General features: G+C 35.1%; 1 protein-coding gene across 1 annotated transcript; it reads right to left on the reverse strand.

The window, feature by feature from the left end:
• Positions 1–241: 241 nt before the first annotated feature.
• On the reverse strand, positions 242–14,807 carry LOC128986005 (fumarate hydratase, mitochondrial-like). The gene is made up of 8 exons (XM_054406061.1): positions 14,538–14,807; positions 11,115–11,240; positions 7,426–7,626; positions 6,594–6,839; positions 5,190–5,382; positions 4,105–4,308; positions 2,305–2,597; positions 242–554 (listed from the first exon to the last, which is right to left on the reverse strand). Exons 1-8 carry the CDS (start codon positions 14,661–14,663, stop codon positions 423–425), a joined length of 1,521 nt encoding a protein of 506 aa, XP_054262036.1. The 5' UTR covers positions 14,664–14,807; the 3' UTR covers positions 242–422.
• Between the last annotated feature and the right edge of the window lie 1,085 nt (positions 14,808–15,892).

A 15,892-nucleotide genomic window follows, 5' to 3' on the forward strand; every position in this document is an offset into this window, starting at 1 on the left:
ACGGTTTGTGGCATTGTAATCAGGGTAAAAATCTAGTTCAAAATAATGGGTCACAACCCCACCTTTACATTTGAAAAAAAATATTTTGCATCCAATATGGCGGATCCAAGATGGCGGCCAGAAATGACCACCTTGTCAAAATGAAGTACTTACTACCCTACAATGTTTGGAAGTGGTCTGGGATTGATATTTGAAAAAATGTAGAAAAAAGTTGGGGGGGGGGCATTTAAAACTCACCCTGTATAAATTTAATATATTTTCTAACCAAAGTTATCACAAAGGTTTTAAAGATACAATTCTTTATTTACAGTTTAGGCTACTTTATTTACAAAAAGTTAACCAAGTGAATTATATACATGAGTAGGGGTTTTCAGGTTAACAAGGAGATTTGTGTGAACACTTATTCAATACTGGCGTTTGTCTTACTTAGGTCCTAGCATGTCTTCAGGTCTCACCCACTTGTCAAAATCTGCCTCGGTGAGATAACCTAGCTTTAGGGCTGTCTGCTTCAGGGTGGCACCTTCTTTGTGAGCCGTCTTGGCGATTTTGGCCGCCTGTAACAAATAAAACAGGTCTTTAAATTTTATTGAAAATAATTTGTAAATAGTCAGAATGGTAATAATTTTACTGTGTTAAGTGGTTTTGTGTAAAGTGTTAAGTCTTTTGTTTCTTGTACCCAGTCTGGGCTCTTCCCCACTCAGGTAAGCTTGCTATACCCACAAAAAATCCTAAAAGAAACTTGGTCCTTGTGGTTTTTTAGTTCATTTAAACACTTTAACTTAAGTCTTTCAAAAAAATCAACTCTCAATATTAAGGAGTGATTGAAAACTTGTAATATTCAAAGAATAATAAAAAATGCTGTAGCAGAAGCAAATGTAGGTACGTTTCGTTATTTACATGATGTTGTCATTTCTCTTCTAAAGACAAACATAATGTGAAATTGTCTCCAGTTCAGTTACCCATACGGACTCAAGTGTCCCAACATGTCAACCAAAGCTTATTTTGAAGACACATGCAGTAATCTTCAAGCAAATCAGAAGTAGAATTGACCTCTAACAAAATGGTACAAGATAAATAAGAAATCTAGGAATATATTTGGACAAAATGAGAAGCAGGGGGATTAGAAAAGTTAAAATGGAATTTTTCCACATCTGTCTTATAAAAGGTAGCCTACTTGTCAGTAAAGGTAATACCAGTATCCTTTCAACAAAAAATTATGCCTGTAGGTCTAGGTTAGTGATTAATACCTAAGTATTATCAAAGAGTATCAAATCTTTATGGTCTCCACCTTCAAGTGGATTTTTTAAATCATCACAGTAAAACATAATATGAGGGGTAAAGTGGGGCAATTAGTTAATATACAGTGTGATTGAAAAGTCCTGGAATGGTGTAGTGTATTTTTTACCATTATAGATAAAGTAATGAGACTTAGTATACAATAATAATTAATATCCATAATTTGTTTATCCCTTAAGGGGGTCAGCCCACGAGGAGTCAGGCAAAATTCTCAAATAGCGGCATAGTTTGAGTTTGGTAACGAATTAAAGGTCTCAGTTAATAAAAAACATCGCTGTTAATCCAAACCCATACAGGCAACCTCAACCCAGTCATTAAATCACTCCCGAAGGATGAATGCAACCCTTCCAAGTTAAGAAGGTGGGAATCGGCATTCCAGTATAATAACCAACTCAAAACTCCCCCCAAACTTAACCTAAGAAAGATAAACCTGTCCAAGCAGCTAGCTCAATGCATAATAGGCTTGGTGTGTATATATATATATATTTGGGGAGCAAGCTGGTCTAGTGGTAGAGCGTGGAACTTAGGTCCCTGAGGTCCTGGGTTCAAATCCCGCCAAATCACTAATGGATTTTGTACGCTAGCATCATCTGTTGTCTGTCATTTTACATGTGTTTAGGGGACAAAGTTAAGTTTTTTTTATAGTAGTTAATTTATGTAATTTTGGCATATAATAGTTAAAAGAGTGATTTGAAACGTCAATTAGAGAATGAATTAATGAAAGACTTCAGTGCACAAGGAGCACTGGCATCCCTCATGGCAGAAACCTCCAAACCTCCTCGATGCTTATGGGTGACCGGCATCTCACAATTCGATCATCCTGCTAAGTTTATGTTTAGATATAGGTACTTTTTTTTGTTAAGCTGACAAATCATGTATAGCTGACATTCAATATAAATTTCATTACCAAAAAATTTGAGGTATGCATATTTGATTTTTATTTTATTAGCTGTCAAGGTGTCAAGTAAGGCTTTTAAGACAACACCCTATCCAAGAAGCATTTCTTACCTTATCGTAGCCTATGTGTGGGTTGAGTGCAGTAACCAACATCAGAGATTCATGCAGCAGTTTGTTGATTCTGTCAGTGTTAGCCTCGATGCCGGTGACACAGTTGTTGGTGAAAGCGAGTGAACTGTCAGCAATGAGCCTCACAGAGCGCAGCACGTTGGAGACGATCATCGGCTTGAACACGTTGAGCTCAAAGTGACCGTTGCTACCTCCGACTGTTACTGCTACATGGTTGCCCATCACTTGAGCTGCTACCATCGTGATAGCCTCACATTGTGTGGGGTTCACTTTCCCTGCAAAATTACCACTTTTACTTTATGGTGTTTCTGTGAGGCTGAAGCTCAGAATTAGCTAAATAATAAAAACATTTCATGATGTCTACCAATAATTGATAGTCACCCTGAAATGGTAATTAATCAAGCTAAATTTCAGTGACTTTAAGGGGAGGTGGTTGATGTTAAAATGCACAACCTTTGGTACAATAAGACAATATTTGTCAGAGACTTGAACATGAGTTATTTAGTTAGAGCATACAATATTTAGTGCAGTAACGATTTGAGATGGTTGCCTACTCCCAAAATATCTAAATTCTCACTAATTCTTCATTACAAAATAAAATCACTGTCTGTAGCAAGCACAATGTATAACAAAAATTACATATGTTGCTTGCCTAGTGATTAGCGTTCAAGACTTCAGTGCGGGAGGGACGGGTTCAATTCCCGGCAGAACCACAAAACGGGTTTCTACCGCTTTCCTTAAAAGCATTTGATTTGAAGGTTGACTTAGTTAAAAATAGCACAGGCATAGAAAAAAAAGACAGGTCTGGGGAACTTTAATTGGTTAGGCTTGATTTCTTCTGCGACTTTTGAGATCTTTAACTAAAAATATGTTACTTTACAGTGACTTCTGTGACCTCCTTGTAAAATCAATGAACTTTTTGTCACAGGTGATTTACGTGACCAGTAGTCATTCTGCATTTATCAGTATTGCAATCCCGGGTAGACACAAGATCCAAAAGGCTAACTTTGAATAGAGAGCTAGAGTTGATGTTTTAACTGCAAGAGTATGAAAGATGTTAGCTGATACGATATCCTAAATATATTCTTCAAGAGAAACCTCTTAAAAAATTGAGTAACTTTACCTTCTCTAGTTTCAATTAATTTAACTCCTAAAGGATGTATGATTATTAAAGAAAAATCTCGCTAAGTCGATTTATGATAATAAATGGGGCTGGAAAGGCAAATGAAAAGAATCTGGTCGCTACTGAGAGCGTCTCTAGAAATGGACAAAATCTAACAAAAGTTTATGTGACACAATATTGTATACTTTTAAGCTACATATGCGTGTGAAAAGGGGTGAAATTCCTTCAATTAGTGTTTACTGATTGTTGACTAACGTATCTTCAGAAAGGATCATTTATCAGATCCAATGATCATGAGTAGATGAGTTCAGCTAGAAAAACATAAAAGTAACATATTTTCCAAAAAATCAACTGGCAACTTTCTGGTTAACATACAGTACTTTCAACTACCGGCAGGCCTACTCTAATATTAATTCGGACTGAACTGCTGAACTTGCCGAATTACTTACTGAACTATTTTTGTTAGTGTCTACACCAGTTCAAGTAGTCAGCCCAAACACTTTTAAAACAAAACAGTTCAAATAAATGCGGGGATTAAACCTGTCCCTCCTGTAGTGAAATCTGAGATGTTTACCACTAGGCAATCAGGACACCTTTTGAATTATCTATACAACATTAAATAACACACCAATACAGATGAAACTTAAATCACAACACACCTGGCATTATGCTGCTGCCTGGTTCGTTCTCTGGGAGAGACAGCTCGCCCAGTCCACACCTCGGTCCCGAGGCCAGGAACCTAATGTCATTGGCAATCTTCATGAGACTGACTGCGACCACATTTAGAGCGCCAGACACCTCCACCATGGCATCGTGGGCCGCCAGGGCTTCAAACTTGTTGGGTGCGGACTTGAACGGCAAACCTGTAATGTAGGACAGTGGTTGAATGACTTCACACTATTCTCAATAACACCAACACATTTTTTCAGATACGTAATTCATTCATTGTTCTGAAAGAGATATCCTTTGGAGTAGTTGATCAACAAGTGTATGACGGGGCAGTTTCCCCCTCAAGTCATCCTCAAACAGACTTAACAATTAGAATCACCATTGTACGTTTTTGCATGGCTGATTAAGAACTGTAAAAACATTTGAAGCACAATATTATGATAGTAGCCATAACCAAATAAGGAATTTCTGTTTTTGCTTTGCTAAGTTCAGTTCAATCCCAAGACATTCACCTTTGTCAAGAAAAATATATAAAAAGTAATTCTTGAGTGGCTCAAATTATGTAGGCCTATAGGCTAGTTATCTCCCCAAAACCTTGAATAGGCCTAGTATCTGAAAAGGAGATAATTGATTCAGGAGAAAGTACTACATTAAACTTTTGCTAGCCTTTTATCAAATAGGCAAAATATTTAATATTTTATCTCTCAATAAAGGCAAGTTTGAAAGTTTTATTTAGTACAGCATTTTGAAGTATTCATCCCAACCCCATGGTAATTTAGACCTACAATTCAGTCTTAATACTTCAATAGTTTCAAATAGTTCAATTAAGGCAACAGATAATGGTGCAGTGAAATACTGTTTCTTCATAAATATCAAATTTGAAATTCTCCACTAGGAAGATTTTACCTGTAACATTTGTTAACTCATCAAGTATTATAGAAGAAAAAGTTCAGAGAATTGTTATTTGACAGCAGATATCTATGAGAGGCAAATAGCATACAAGAATAAGAAATTGAGCACAATTAGAAAGGATTTGGCAATTTAACCAAGAACTCGTTGCTTACTGTACACTCACTGGTGAGTTCGCTGATCTTTGCAGCACACTTCTCAGCAAAGCCGATGCGAGTGTTGAGGCCGGTACCGACTGCAGTGCCACCTAATGCTAGGTTGTACAGCCTAGGAAGTGTGTCTTTGACTCTCTCGATACCAAACGCAATCTGAGTCACGTATCCACTGAACTCCTGACCCAACGTGAGCGGAGTGGCATCCTACACACGAGAATCACATTGCAATTGAAAGTTTAATATTAACTTTCAAGGTATTGAGGGAGAAGAGATCGGGTTGGACAATATTGGCTTTAAAGTAAGAGAGGAAGTAGACAAGTAGGTTCTTATGGGAATGCCAGGGATTCAATTTACTAAAAAGGGTTCAAATTCTTTCTAAATAATTTAGAGTCACTAGGAATTCTAAGTATAAAAAGCTTTTAATGGATTTGGCCAAAACATATTTTAATTACCGTCATCTCAAAATCAAGTAGCCTACACTGAACTCCCGATTAACCAGGATAAAGTAGGGTTAAGGCTTCCAGGATACGCAAAATCACGGTTAGTCCGCAAAATACAATTGAATGGGAAAGAGAATTAAAATAGAAGACAATATTAAATCATAGTAATAATTAACATATTTAATATTGCATTAAAACTTAACTGAATGTTATATTTGACAGAAATCGCAATGAATAACATATATGTATTTGAACCAAATGACACACATAAATATACAAAGAAGATGTGACAAGGTCTTTAAGTTCAAATACAATATTTACAAGATACAAACTACCGTGAATTAATTTATTTGAAAATAATCTGCTTTTGAACAGAGATATATTTTATTTTTGACTCTACTTTCTTGTTTTGTTACACAATTTTGTCTGCAATTGGAGCATTGTATTGCAAAAGGGAGTTGTAAGAGGGGAGGATCTATGACCTTGAGAAGGGGGCCCTGGCTACATACAGTTATTTATGGGTTGTTAACATCCTACTGCCCTTCCTTTTGAGGAAAAGACCCTGCAGTTTCAAAATCATTGACTTGCAGTTTAAAAACATTGACTTGACTTGTGTTGCTAACTAAGACCGTCTGTCTGCATTAAATTTGAATTATTTTTCCTGGAACAGGTCTTGGTTAAGCTGCAATGCAGTAAATCTGATTACGGTGACGGATTACGGTGTCGTCTACTCTATTATATTCCATTAGTAAAACCGCCTCAAGTACCAGCGCCAGGGAACAGCTAAAAGTCCCCATTGCCTAGATAATTATCTGGTATTTTCACCGTGGTTTTGGTTAACCTGGGTTTTGGTTTAAATGGTGTGTGGTTGAATGGGGTTTAACAATTCTAATGTTATGTACTTCATTTTTTTAAGGTAAACGGGCTAAAATCTACCACAAAATTAAAGACTCACACTTCCGGATTATTCCTTACCTGTGTGTGTGTGCGGCCTATCTTGATAATGTCCTTGAATGCTTTTGCCTTCACGTCGAGTGCGTCGTGAAGTTTCTGCAGGTTCGGCAGCAGCAGCCGGTTGATCTCGACGGCCACGGCAATGTGCATTGCAGTTGGAAACGTGTCGTTAGAGCTCTGACTTTTGTTAACGTGGTCGTTAGGATGCACAGGGGTCTTGGAGCCTAGCTTACCTCCAAGCAGCTCTATGGCCCTGTTGCTGATTACCTGAGAGAAAATGTGTCATATGCAACAAAACTGTTTTGGAATGTTCATAAATAAAATTTATTGACTAAGTATTTTATTGACTGAGAATTTAAAAAGAGGGTATAAATATAAAGGTTAAAATGGTGTGTGTTTTTACTTTCTCTCTCTATAACATAGTGTAGGCCTATAGAAGAAATATTGTTATTGTCAAAACTTTTGAGTTTTGGGTGGAAATGTCAGTTTTTTGGTCCCTGTGAATCAAAAAAGTCCTTTTTGAAGAGATGTTTGTGTGTACTGATGTGTACATACTATGTGCTGATGTGTGTAGTTGCATACCACACCTGGGATCAGATTTTGATGAAATTTGGTATTTTGGGACTAATATATAAACATAAGTCAAAGTGTTTTTTTTTTTTTAATTTTTTTTTAATTGTTAGTTTTAATAAAAATTTTTCAATAAAACCGATAAAAACCAAAAAAATCTGATTTTTTCATTATAGGCTACACAAAAAACGTATGGCATAATCTTTCAGGATTGTTATGTTAGAATTAAGGGGACTTTATTATTACTTTCAGAACTGAAACATTTTTCACCGTGACACTTTACCTCGTTTGTGTTCATGTTGGTCTGAGTACCGGACCCGGTCTGCCAGATGACTAGAGGAAAGTGTTCGTCGTACAGTTTGCCACTGATGACCTCGTCCGCAGCCTTTGCGATAGCATCGGCTATCTTAGGGTCCAGTCCATACTCCTTGTTGACGAGTGCAGCAGCTTTCTTGAGAGTTCCCATTGCAGTGATTACAGGGTACTGCACAAAAACCAATATAGTTTCAAACACATTTCGGGCGGTAAAGTGTTATTTACATCAGATGTTCAACAAGTTAACTAAAATAGGTTCAATAGTACCGTGGGACCAAGCCATGGCTCGGTAGGCCTAGTTTATTTCAATTGTAAACGCGATATAGAGGAAACTCGTGTTTTTTACAGTTAAATTTGGCTTTTATTATTTATGTTCCAGTGGAATTTCAATTTATTAAACAAATACAGCTGTCTAAATTATGTAAACTATAAAAAAGAGTGCATACAAATTGTAAAATCTACCCTTAAATAAGAGTGAAACATTGAGTGGACGCCAGTGCACTCAAACGGCACCAACATGAAACGCTCATCACTCATCAACACTGACTTGCTCTATTTTCCCCTAAGTAACTCTTCAAGTACCAGACTGATGTTTATCACTTTGTACTGTATTTAATAATTTGCTAGTATACTTTGGACGGCTTGTTATAAACACAGTACCGGGGGACCGAGCCCTGCTTGGTTGTATTTGATTAGGTTTAATCGTTAAAACAATATTGTATACAGACATTTTATAATTTATGAATTATATAGGCCTATAATATTTTATAATCCTTCAGCTGGATTTTGAGATTTATTACAGACATACAGACAGACAGACAGAGAGACAAACAGACTTTGCTCGTATTAAAAATACTATTTACAGTAAGTTTAAAAGCTGTTTCATTGTGAACAAACTACCATTTAAGTTGATGGGACTGATAAGTTTTAGCGGGGTTGTTAGAACAAATAATTGCTGCATTTTTCTTATATCAGGCTAAATTGTATTATTGTATTTAGAATAAAATTTGTTTGGATGGATAGTAAGTTAACTTAATGTTACAACAGTGTTGAAACCAGTGAGTATATTTTCTGAATAATTTATTAACATGATTTGAAAATGTATGTATAAATAGTTCAATAACAGAAATATTACTGAATTGTAGCATTAATTTTACAGTCTTCACCTTGTCAGAATTTAAAAAATATGTAGGCTTTTAACAATATGTTACATTCAATTTGTCACTAAAGTATTACTTAAAGCAAGAACAAAGAGGGGTGTGACTAGAGTAACCAATCAGTTACTCCTGATGTAATAGGTTACAAAGTACTAGAAAGATGGGACTGATAAGTTTTAGCGGGGTTGTTAGAACAAATAATTGCTGCATTTTTCTTATATCAGGCTAAATTGTATTATTGTATTTAGAATAAAATTTGTTTGGATGGATAGTAAGTTAACTTATTGTTACAACAGTGTTGAAACCAGTGAGTATATTTTCTGAATAATTTATTAACATGATTTGAAAATGTATGTATAAATAGATCAATAACAGATATATTACTGAATTGTAGCATTAATTTTACAGTCTTCACCTTGTCAGAATTCAAAAAATATGTAGGCTTTTAACAATATGTTACATTCAATTTGTCACAAAAGTATTACTTAAAGCAAGAACAAAGAGGGGTGTGACTAGAGTAACCAATCAGTTCCTCCTGATGTAATAGGTTACAAAGTACTAGAAAGTAGCTCAGCGTTCTGGCTGCATCAAGGCAAGCGAGAGTTAGAGTTTGTTGACCTGTTAAACCAGTGAAAGTGTTCCACCTGACACCAACGACTGCCTGACTGATTCAAACACTAAACTAAATAAAAATGCCCATTTAACAATATTTTAGGTCTATAGAATTTGGCGAATAGTTCCTGCTACAGTAGGGCCAACATAAATTAATCAACACTTTATTCAAATTTTAAACCTATACACTAAGTTACTTAACTAAAATGTATACATTTAGCCATACAAAAAACATTAATAAAACGTCAATGGCGTAGATAGACACACAACATAAAGCACAAACCTAAAGTAGACATCTAGAAGAGAATAATAAATGACAACAAATAAAAAAAAACAGTAATCTTGTAAGCTACATGGTACTATTTTAGGGTTCTTAACTAAGTTAAGTTAAGATAAACAGTATCAGCAATCTGACACATACTTTCTCCCATAAGCTTGTCAACAACCATTATCATGGGTAAGCGATGGAGGAACTATGGTATTTTATAAGGAAAATCACTAAGTCGCTGTAATTGTTACAGCAATGGGGGGTTTGCACTATTTTGCACATTAATTTTAATCAAAACCCACTTTTTTCCTAAATCTTTTGTTATTTTATGGGTTTTTATGGGATAGTAACAAAAGTTACAAAAACTTTTGAACCGTAATTTTTTTGGAAATGGGATTAGTACCATAGGGATTGTTCAGAATATGGCTAGAACATACCTAACTAAACTTAATAAAAATCCTTATTTTATGGGTTATTATAGAAAAATCATCATTAAAAATCAAAATTTAAAAAAAATTGTTACATCAGAAGGTACATGTATTAGTACCTACAGACCTAATTTCATCAAAAGCGAACTACAGGCATGGTCTGTAACTCTGTCTGTACACATCCACACATACAGAAAAACACACACACACGGACAGACATCACTTCGAAAACCAAAGACCCAAACAAAACATATATCCACTCAAAACTCAAAACTTGACAATTTTGATGAAAACAATACTTTACGGAAAGTAAATAAAAGAAACGTCTATTAACACTTAAAACATATATTTACGCTTATACTGTTACTCACAAGACGGTAAATATGCAAAAAAGATGGTAAGTGGTGATCGATTTCGATTGGACACTCCAATCATCATCAGACCCAATAGGCGAATGAACACGTACAATGCTGATCAAGAAGTTATTTAACAATACTTTCTCCATATAGGTAGCCTACTATGCTATAGAGGGAGAAAGTAAAAAATTACATGGAAATAAAATAGGCCCACAGTTGTTCCTCGATAAGCCGACGGGTAGAAGGCGAGGAGGGTGTTAGACTAGGTACCGACATTAATGTACCACTATTTTCTAATGCAGTATTGATTTTGTATATTATTTTAATGAAGTAAATTCAAACACTCTAGGCCTAAAGGAAAAGCGATCCAAGCCCATTAAAATTTTCGTTGAGAATCAAACCCGTCCCTAAATGTTTTTGTACTCTTGAATATAGCCCTCAAACCAAATCGCAGTAATATTTATTTGGGACTATATAAAAACATAATAACATGACTGTGCATAACATGAATGATAAAAAGTACCAAACATGACATGTGATTTAGAAAAAAAAAGGCTACACAATTGCGGCAGAAACATACTAGGTACAGTAGGATAAACTATACTAAGTATAGTGCAGAGTAGGCCTACAGGGAAGAGGGATTCATATCGCTGCAAGCTTGTTTTTGTTTCACCAACAACATTTCCGGTGGCATGCGGGACCAGCCTACTAAATATCTCGAATCACAAAGTGGTACATTTTAGAGGGACAGATTTAATTCCAAACCTAAAACTCATATTATTTATTATTTAAGTTAGTGGTATTTTTTCACTATCAAAATAAGAATGTTTACTCACAGGCATCCGTTCAGTTTCCCCACCAATGGGAAAGTTCATGACCGATCTGACGGTTTGAGCTCCATAATATTTGTCATTGGGCACTTTGAGCTCTCCGAAAGTGTCAGCTTCAACTCTGTAGCCTTCCTAAAATTTGAAAATAAAACTCAATAGGTTACACATCAAATCTTACAATGTTATAAGATCAACGTTACAATGTTATACTAAATGCAAAAAGTTTGGATGTTTCTGTTGCATTGGGATTCACATGAAAACTACTGAGCCAATTTTTAGCTGAAATTAAGCAGAGAGATAGCAAACTTATCACAGATGAACATAGGCTAGGCCTATTTTTATTTTGAATCTTTCTCAGGACTCCGCCTCTCTCTCTTTTGCAGTTGCTGTGTTAATCTTGATTGTTGTTTGAAAAAATGTGTTGTTTTGTTAACACTATCTTCTCATTGCTCATTTCATTGCTAGCCTACATTACAGTATGTAGTTAGATTTCTTTGAAGCAGTTTCTCAAATTAATAGAGGTTAGACCAGTTCGGTGAATATTACTAAGTTTAGTTGATAAGTTACCATATATCCCAGTATAGGCACAAATCTAACAGATTCTAGGCGTACATTAAACAGTCCCATTGGACTGGAAAAACAAAGACTGCCCAGCAGTTTTAAAAATACAATCACCATCGGTCAATAATGGTACCTTTCATAAATACTTACATAAATACTACATGCACTTTGGCATGTAGTATTTAATGATTTTTATAGCATGTAGCATGAACTATAGCCTATTATTACTGCGCTTAAATTTACTTTGTTCTATTTTCTCTTTGATGCTCTATTTTTGTGTTATTTGTGTGTCATATTAATTGTACCTGCAACTGAATCAACTTAAATTATTGAATCTAAGTTAGTAGTTATTAACTTATTACATGTAAGCGGCTTTGAAAGAAAAATGTATCATAATATTCTGTATACTTAATCAAACATATTTTGTAAAATGGCGATTGCCGTACCGGTATGTACGAATAAATAAATAAATAAATCATCTGATTGTGGCAAAGCCACGGGATACAGATTTCAAAAAGTAATTACATGTAAAGTACAACAAGTAAAGTAGTACTTTACAAAGTAAGGTTGTATGTTGATTGAACTAAAATAAGTTAACTGTTAAAAATATGGTAGCCTATGGATTCGGTATTTAACTTAACATGTGTGATTATAAGGTAATCTGTGGAAACCCCAATTTAAATACAATGGTAGGTCGGTAATTATATCGACCTCCGGACCTCACGCGAAATTAAAAAAATTTTTTTCCAAAATGTTCGAAATTTCACGCTGATTTCAAAAATGATTGTAGTTTTTTTCGGAAACGTCCCGTTTTCCCGGAAAATGGGAAAAACGGGAAAAATATTTTTTCTCTCAAAACCCATGTTGTGGGTACTCAAATTGTGCGGAATTTCCTCCTGAACAAGAATATGTAAATTTCATTACGATCGGACCACCATTAAGTAAAATATCACCGAAAAACGGGAAAACGGGGAAATTTTTCTTTGCTCAAAACCCATGTTGTAGGTACTCAAATTGTGCGGAATTTCATCCTAAACAAGAATGTGTAGTTTTTATAACGATCGCTTTTAAGTAAAACATCACCGGACAGGTTACCCAACCTAACATAACCTAACTTAGGTTTAGATTAGGTTAGGTTAGGATAGGTTAGTTTAGGTTAGGTTAGGTTAAGTTAGGTTAAGTTAGGTTAGGTTAGGTTAGGTTGGTTTAGGTTAGGTTGAGTTTCGTTAGGTTAGGTTAGGTTAAGTTTGGTTAGGTTAGGTTAAGTTAGGTTAGGTTAGGGTAGGTTAGTTTAGGTTAGGTTAGGTTAGGTTAAGTTAAGTTAGGTTAGGTTGGTTTAGGTTAGGTTGAGTTTCGTTAGGTTAGGTTGAGTTTCGTTAGGTTAGTTTGGTTAGGTTAGGTTAGTTTAGGTTAGTTTACTTACAATACTCATGTTATTAATAAACTAACCTAACCTAACTTAGGAACTTAGGTTAGGTTAGGATAGGTTTAGGTTTAGGTTAGGTTGAGTTTCGTTAGGTTAGGTTAAGTTTGGTTAGGTTAGGTTAAGTTAGGTTAGGTTAGGTTAAGTTTGGTTAGGTTAGGTTAGTTTAGGTTAGTTTACTTACAATATGTACTCATGTTATTGATAAACTTACCTAACCTAACCTAAGTTCCTAAGTTAGGTTAGGTTAAGTTAGGTTACACTAAACTAACCTAACCTAACCAAACTTAACCTAACCTAACCTAACTTAACCTAACCTAACCAAACTTAACCTAACCTAACGAAACTCAACCTAACCTAAACCAACCTAACCTAAGTTAAAACCTAAACTAACCTTTCCTAACCTAACCTAATCTAAACAGGATTAGATTCGAAGGTTAACAAAACTCAACCTAACCTAAACTAACCTAACCTAAACCAACCTAACCTAACCAAACTTAACCTAACCTAACCTAACGAAACTCAACCTAACCTAAACCAACCTAACCTAACCTAACCTAACTTAACCTAACCTAACCTAAACTAACCTATCCTAACCTAACCTAATCTAAACCTAAGTTAGGTTATGTTAGGTTGGGTAACCTGTCCGGTGATGTTTTACTTAAAAGCGATCGTTATAAAAACTACACATTCTTGTTTAGGATGAAATTCCGCACAATTTGAGTACCTACAACATGGGTTTTGAGCAAAGAAAAATTTCCCCGTTTTCCCGTTTTTCGGTGATATTTTACTTAATAGTGGTCCGATCGTAATGAAATTTACATATTCTTGTTCAGGAGGAAATTCCGCACAATATGAGTACCCACAACATGGGTTTTGAGAAAAAAAATATTTTTCCCGTTTTTCCCATTTTCCGGGAAAACGGGACGTTTCCGAAAAAAACTACAATCATTTTTGAAATCAGCGTGAAATTTCGAACATTTTGGAAAAAAAAAATTTTAATTTCGCGTGAGGTCCGGAGGTCGATATAATTACCGGTAGGGCTACAAGCCAAAAAATATGGCCTACAATTATAGCCCTATGTTTGTCGTAGGAACACTACCAAAGATATGGCAACCCTTAAGTTATTAGAACTGAAACTTATTCATGAATTATTATAATACTGTTCAAAGGTAGCCTATGGCAATAAACATCAAAGCCTACGGAATTTCGCTATTTAAGTAAACATACAACATGAACAGAGCCCTGATGGCTTCTACAAGAAATACCAGGGTCTTTATAGGTTATTTTCAGAAACGGTGCAAATTATTCAATCATGGAGTGCAGTATCTTCGTTGACCTTAAATACTTTCTTAGCGTTTATAATACTTATAATAAATTGTGTATTTAATTAATATAATAACTTAACAAATGCAAAGGTTACAAGGTTATCGTAGGCTACTTACTGTGGTATTCATTTTAGCACTGGTGGACAATGGTACACACAAAGGTTTTATAAGATCTGGCAGAGATTTTAAGTGACCGGCACGGCTCCGTCCAGCGCGAGATAGTAGAATAATACTTGCAGCCATTGTTGAGACTTAAATCTCGCGTTTATATAACCTTAGACTATCTAAATCGCAAGCTGGCCCCCTCCACTGCAATGGACGATAAGAGAGAGAAAGCTCAAGACAAGATGAAAAGCAGACGACTTTTAGTAGAGTACGAGCAGTCAAAGGCAAAGGAAGGAAAAACAAAGCAGAAAGCTCAGACAATCAAGCAAGTAGGTCTAATGATAGAACAGCTGTTCATGTCCGTCAATTATGTACAGGTTAATAGAAAAAACCAGAATGGAATTAGAATTACACCGTATTAACGCACAAACCCAAATAACATACTTTTGATATAGGAAAATTAGGTTTTTTGTTATTTACACAAAAACTAAAAGAGATACGTAGTAAGTTTGAATTACAAAAAAAAAGTTAGTAAAGAATTAAAAAACCTATAAAATTATGTGCTTTTTGACATTATATTGCTTATGCAAAATTCAAACAATAGACATTTACCAATTTTCAAAAATCATTTATTTTTTATTGTTATTATTTCAAAAAACCATTACCATACTGCTCTGTAAAATAACAAATAATAAACAATATGGAAGTTCTATTAAATTGTGTACCCGAATGTAGAAGAAAACTGATAACTCAGTTGTTTGTCATCTGATTTTAACAAAACAAGGTCTCATCTTATAAATTTAAAAAATTTGGTTTTTATTTTCCGAGTTCGTTTGGCTCTTCTACCCGACCGATTTTCATGATTGAGGTCTCAAATTGAAGGTAACTTATGCACGCACAGATTTGCCATCAAGCATCGGCATATAATTATCTATAGGATTACTCGATTTGGTTTATCTTTGCCGAGTTCGTTTGGCTCTTCTACCAGACCGATTTTCACGATTGAAGTCTCAAATTGAAGGTATGCACGCACAGATGTGCCATCACGCATCGGCATATATTTATCTATAATCCCATTCGGCTTATACGTAAACGAAATTCGCTTCCCATGTATTTCTTATGGAAGTTAAATTTGGGTTTTCTTTGCCGAGTTCGTTTGGCTCTTCTACCCGACCGATTTTCATGATTGGGGTCTCGAATTGAAGGTATGCACGCACATTTACCATCAATCATCTAAAAATATTTACATACAGTATTACACGACCAGAACACATAATTTGATTTATTTTATAATTAAAATATGGTTAAAAATCAATAGCGTTATTGTTCATGTTTTTCTATATGTTTTAGACACAAACTTATCAGTA

Source organism: Macrosteles quadrilineatus, unplaced genomic scaffold (genome assembly GCF_028750875.1).
Source record: "Macrosteles quadrilineatus isolate MER2022 unplaced genomic scaffold, UCM_ALF_1.0 Scaffold_2__2_contigs__length_208266976, whole genome shotgun sequence".
In the NCBI taxonomy this organism is placed as follows: Eukaryota; Metazoa; Arthropoda; class Insecta; order Hemiptera; family Cicadellidae; genus Macrosteles; species Macrosteles quadrilineatus.

Bases quoted from the DNA above. Each gene is read 5' to 3' on its own strand.
- LOC128986005 (XM_054406061.1), bottom strand. From the start codon at position 14,663: ATGGCTGCAAGTATTATTCTACTATCTCGCGCTGGACGGAGCCGTGCC. The intron at 6,840-7,425 runs GTAAAGTGTCAC...ATTTTCTCTCAG, and splicing joins CCAACATGAACACAAACGAG to GTAATCAGCAACAGGGCCAT. The intron at 2,598-4,104 runs GTGTGTTGTGAT...GTAATTTTGCAG, and splicing joins AGGCAGCAGCATAATGCCAG to GGAAAGTGAACCCCACACAA.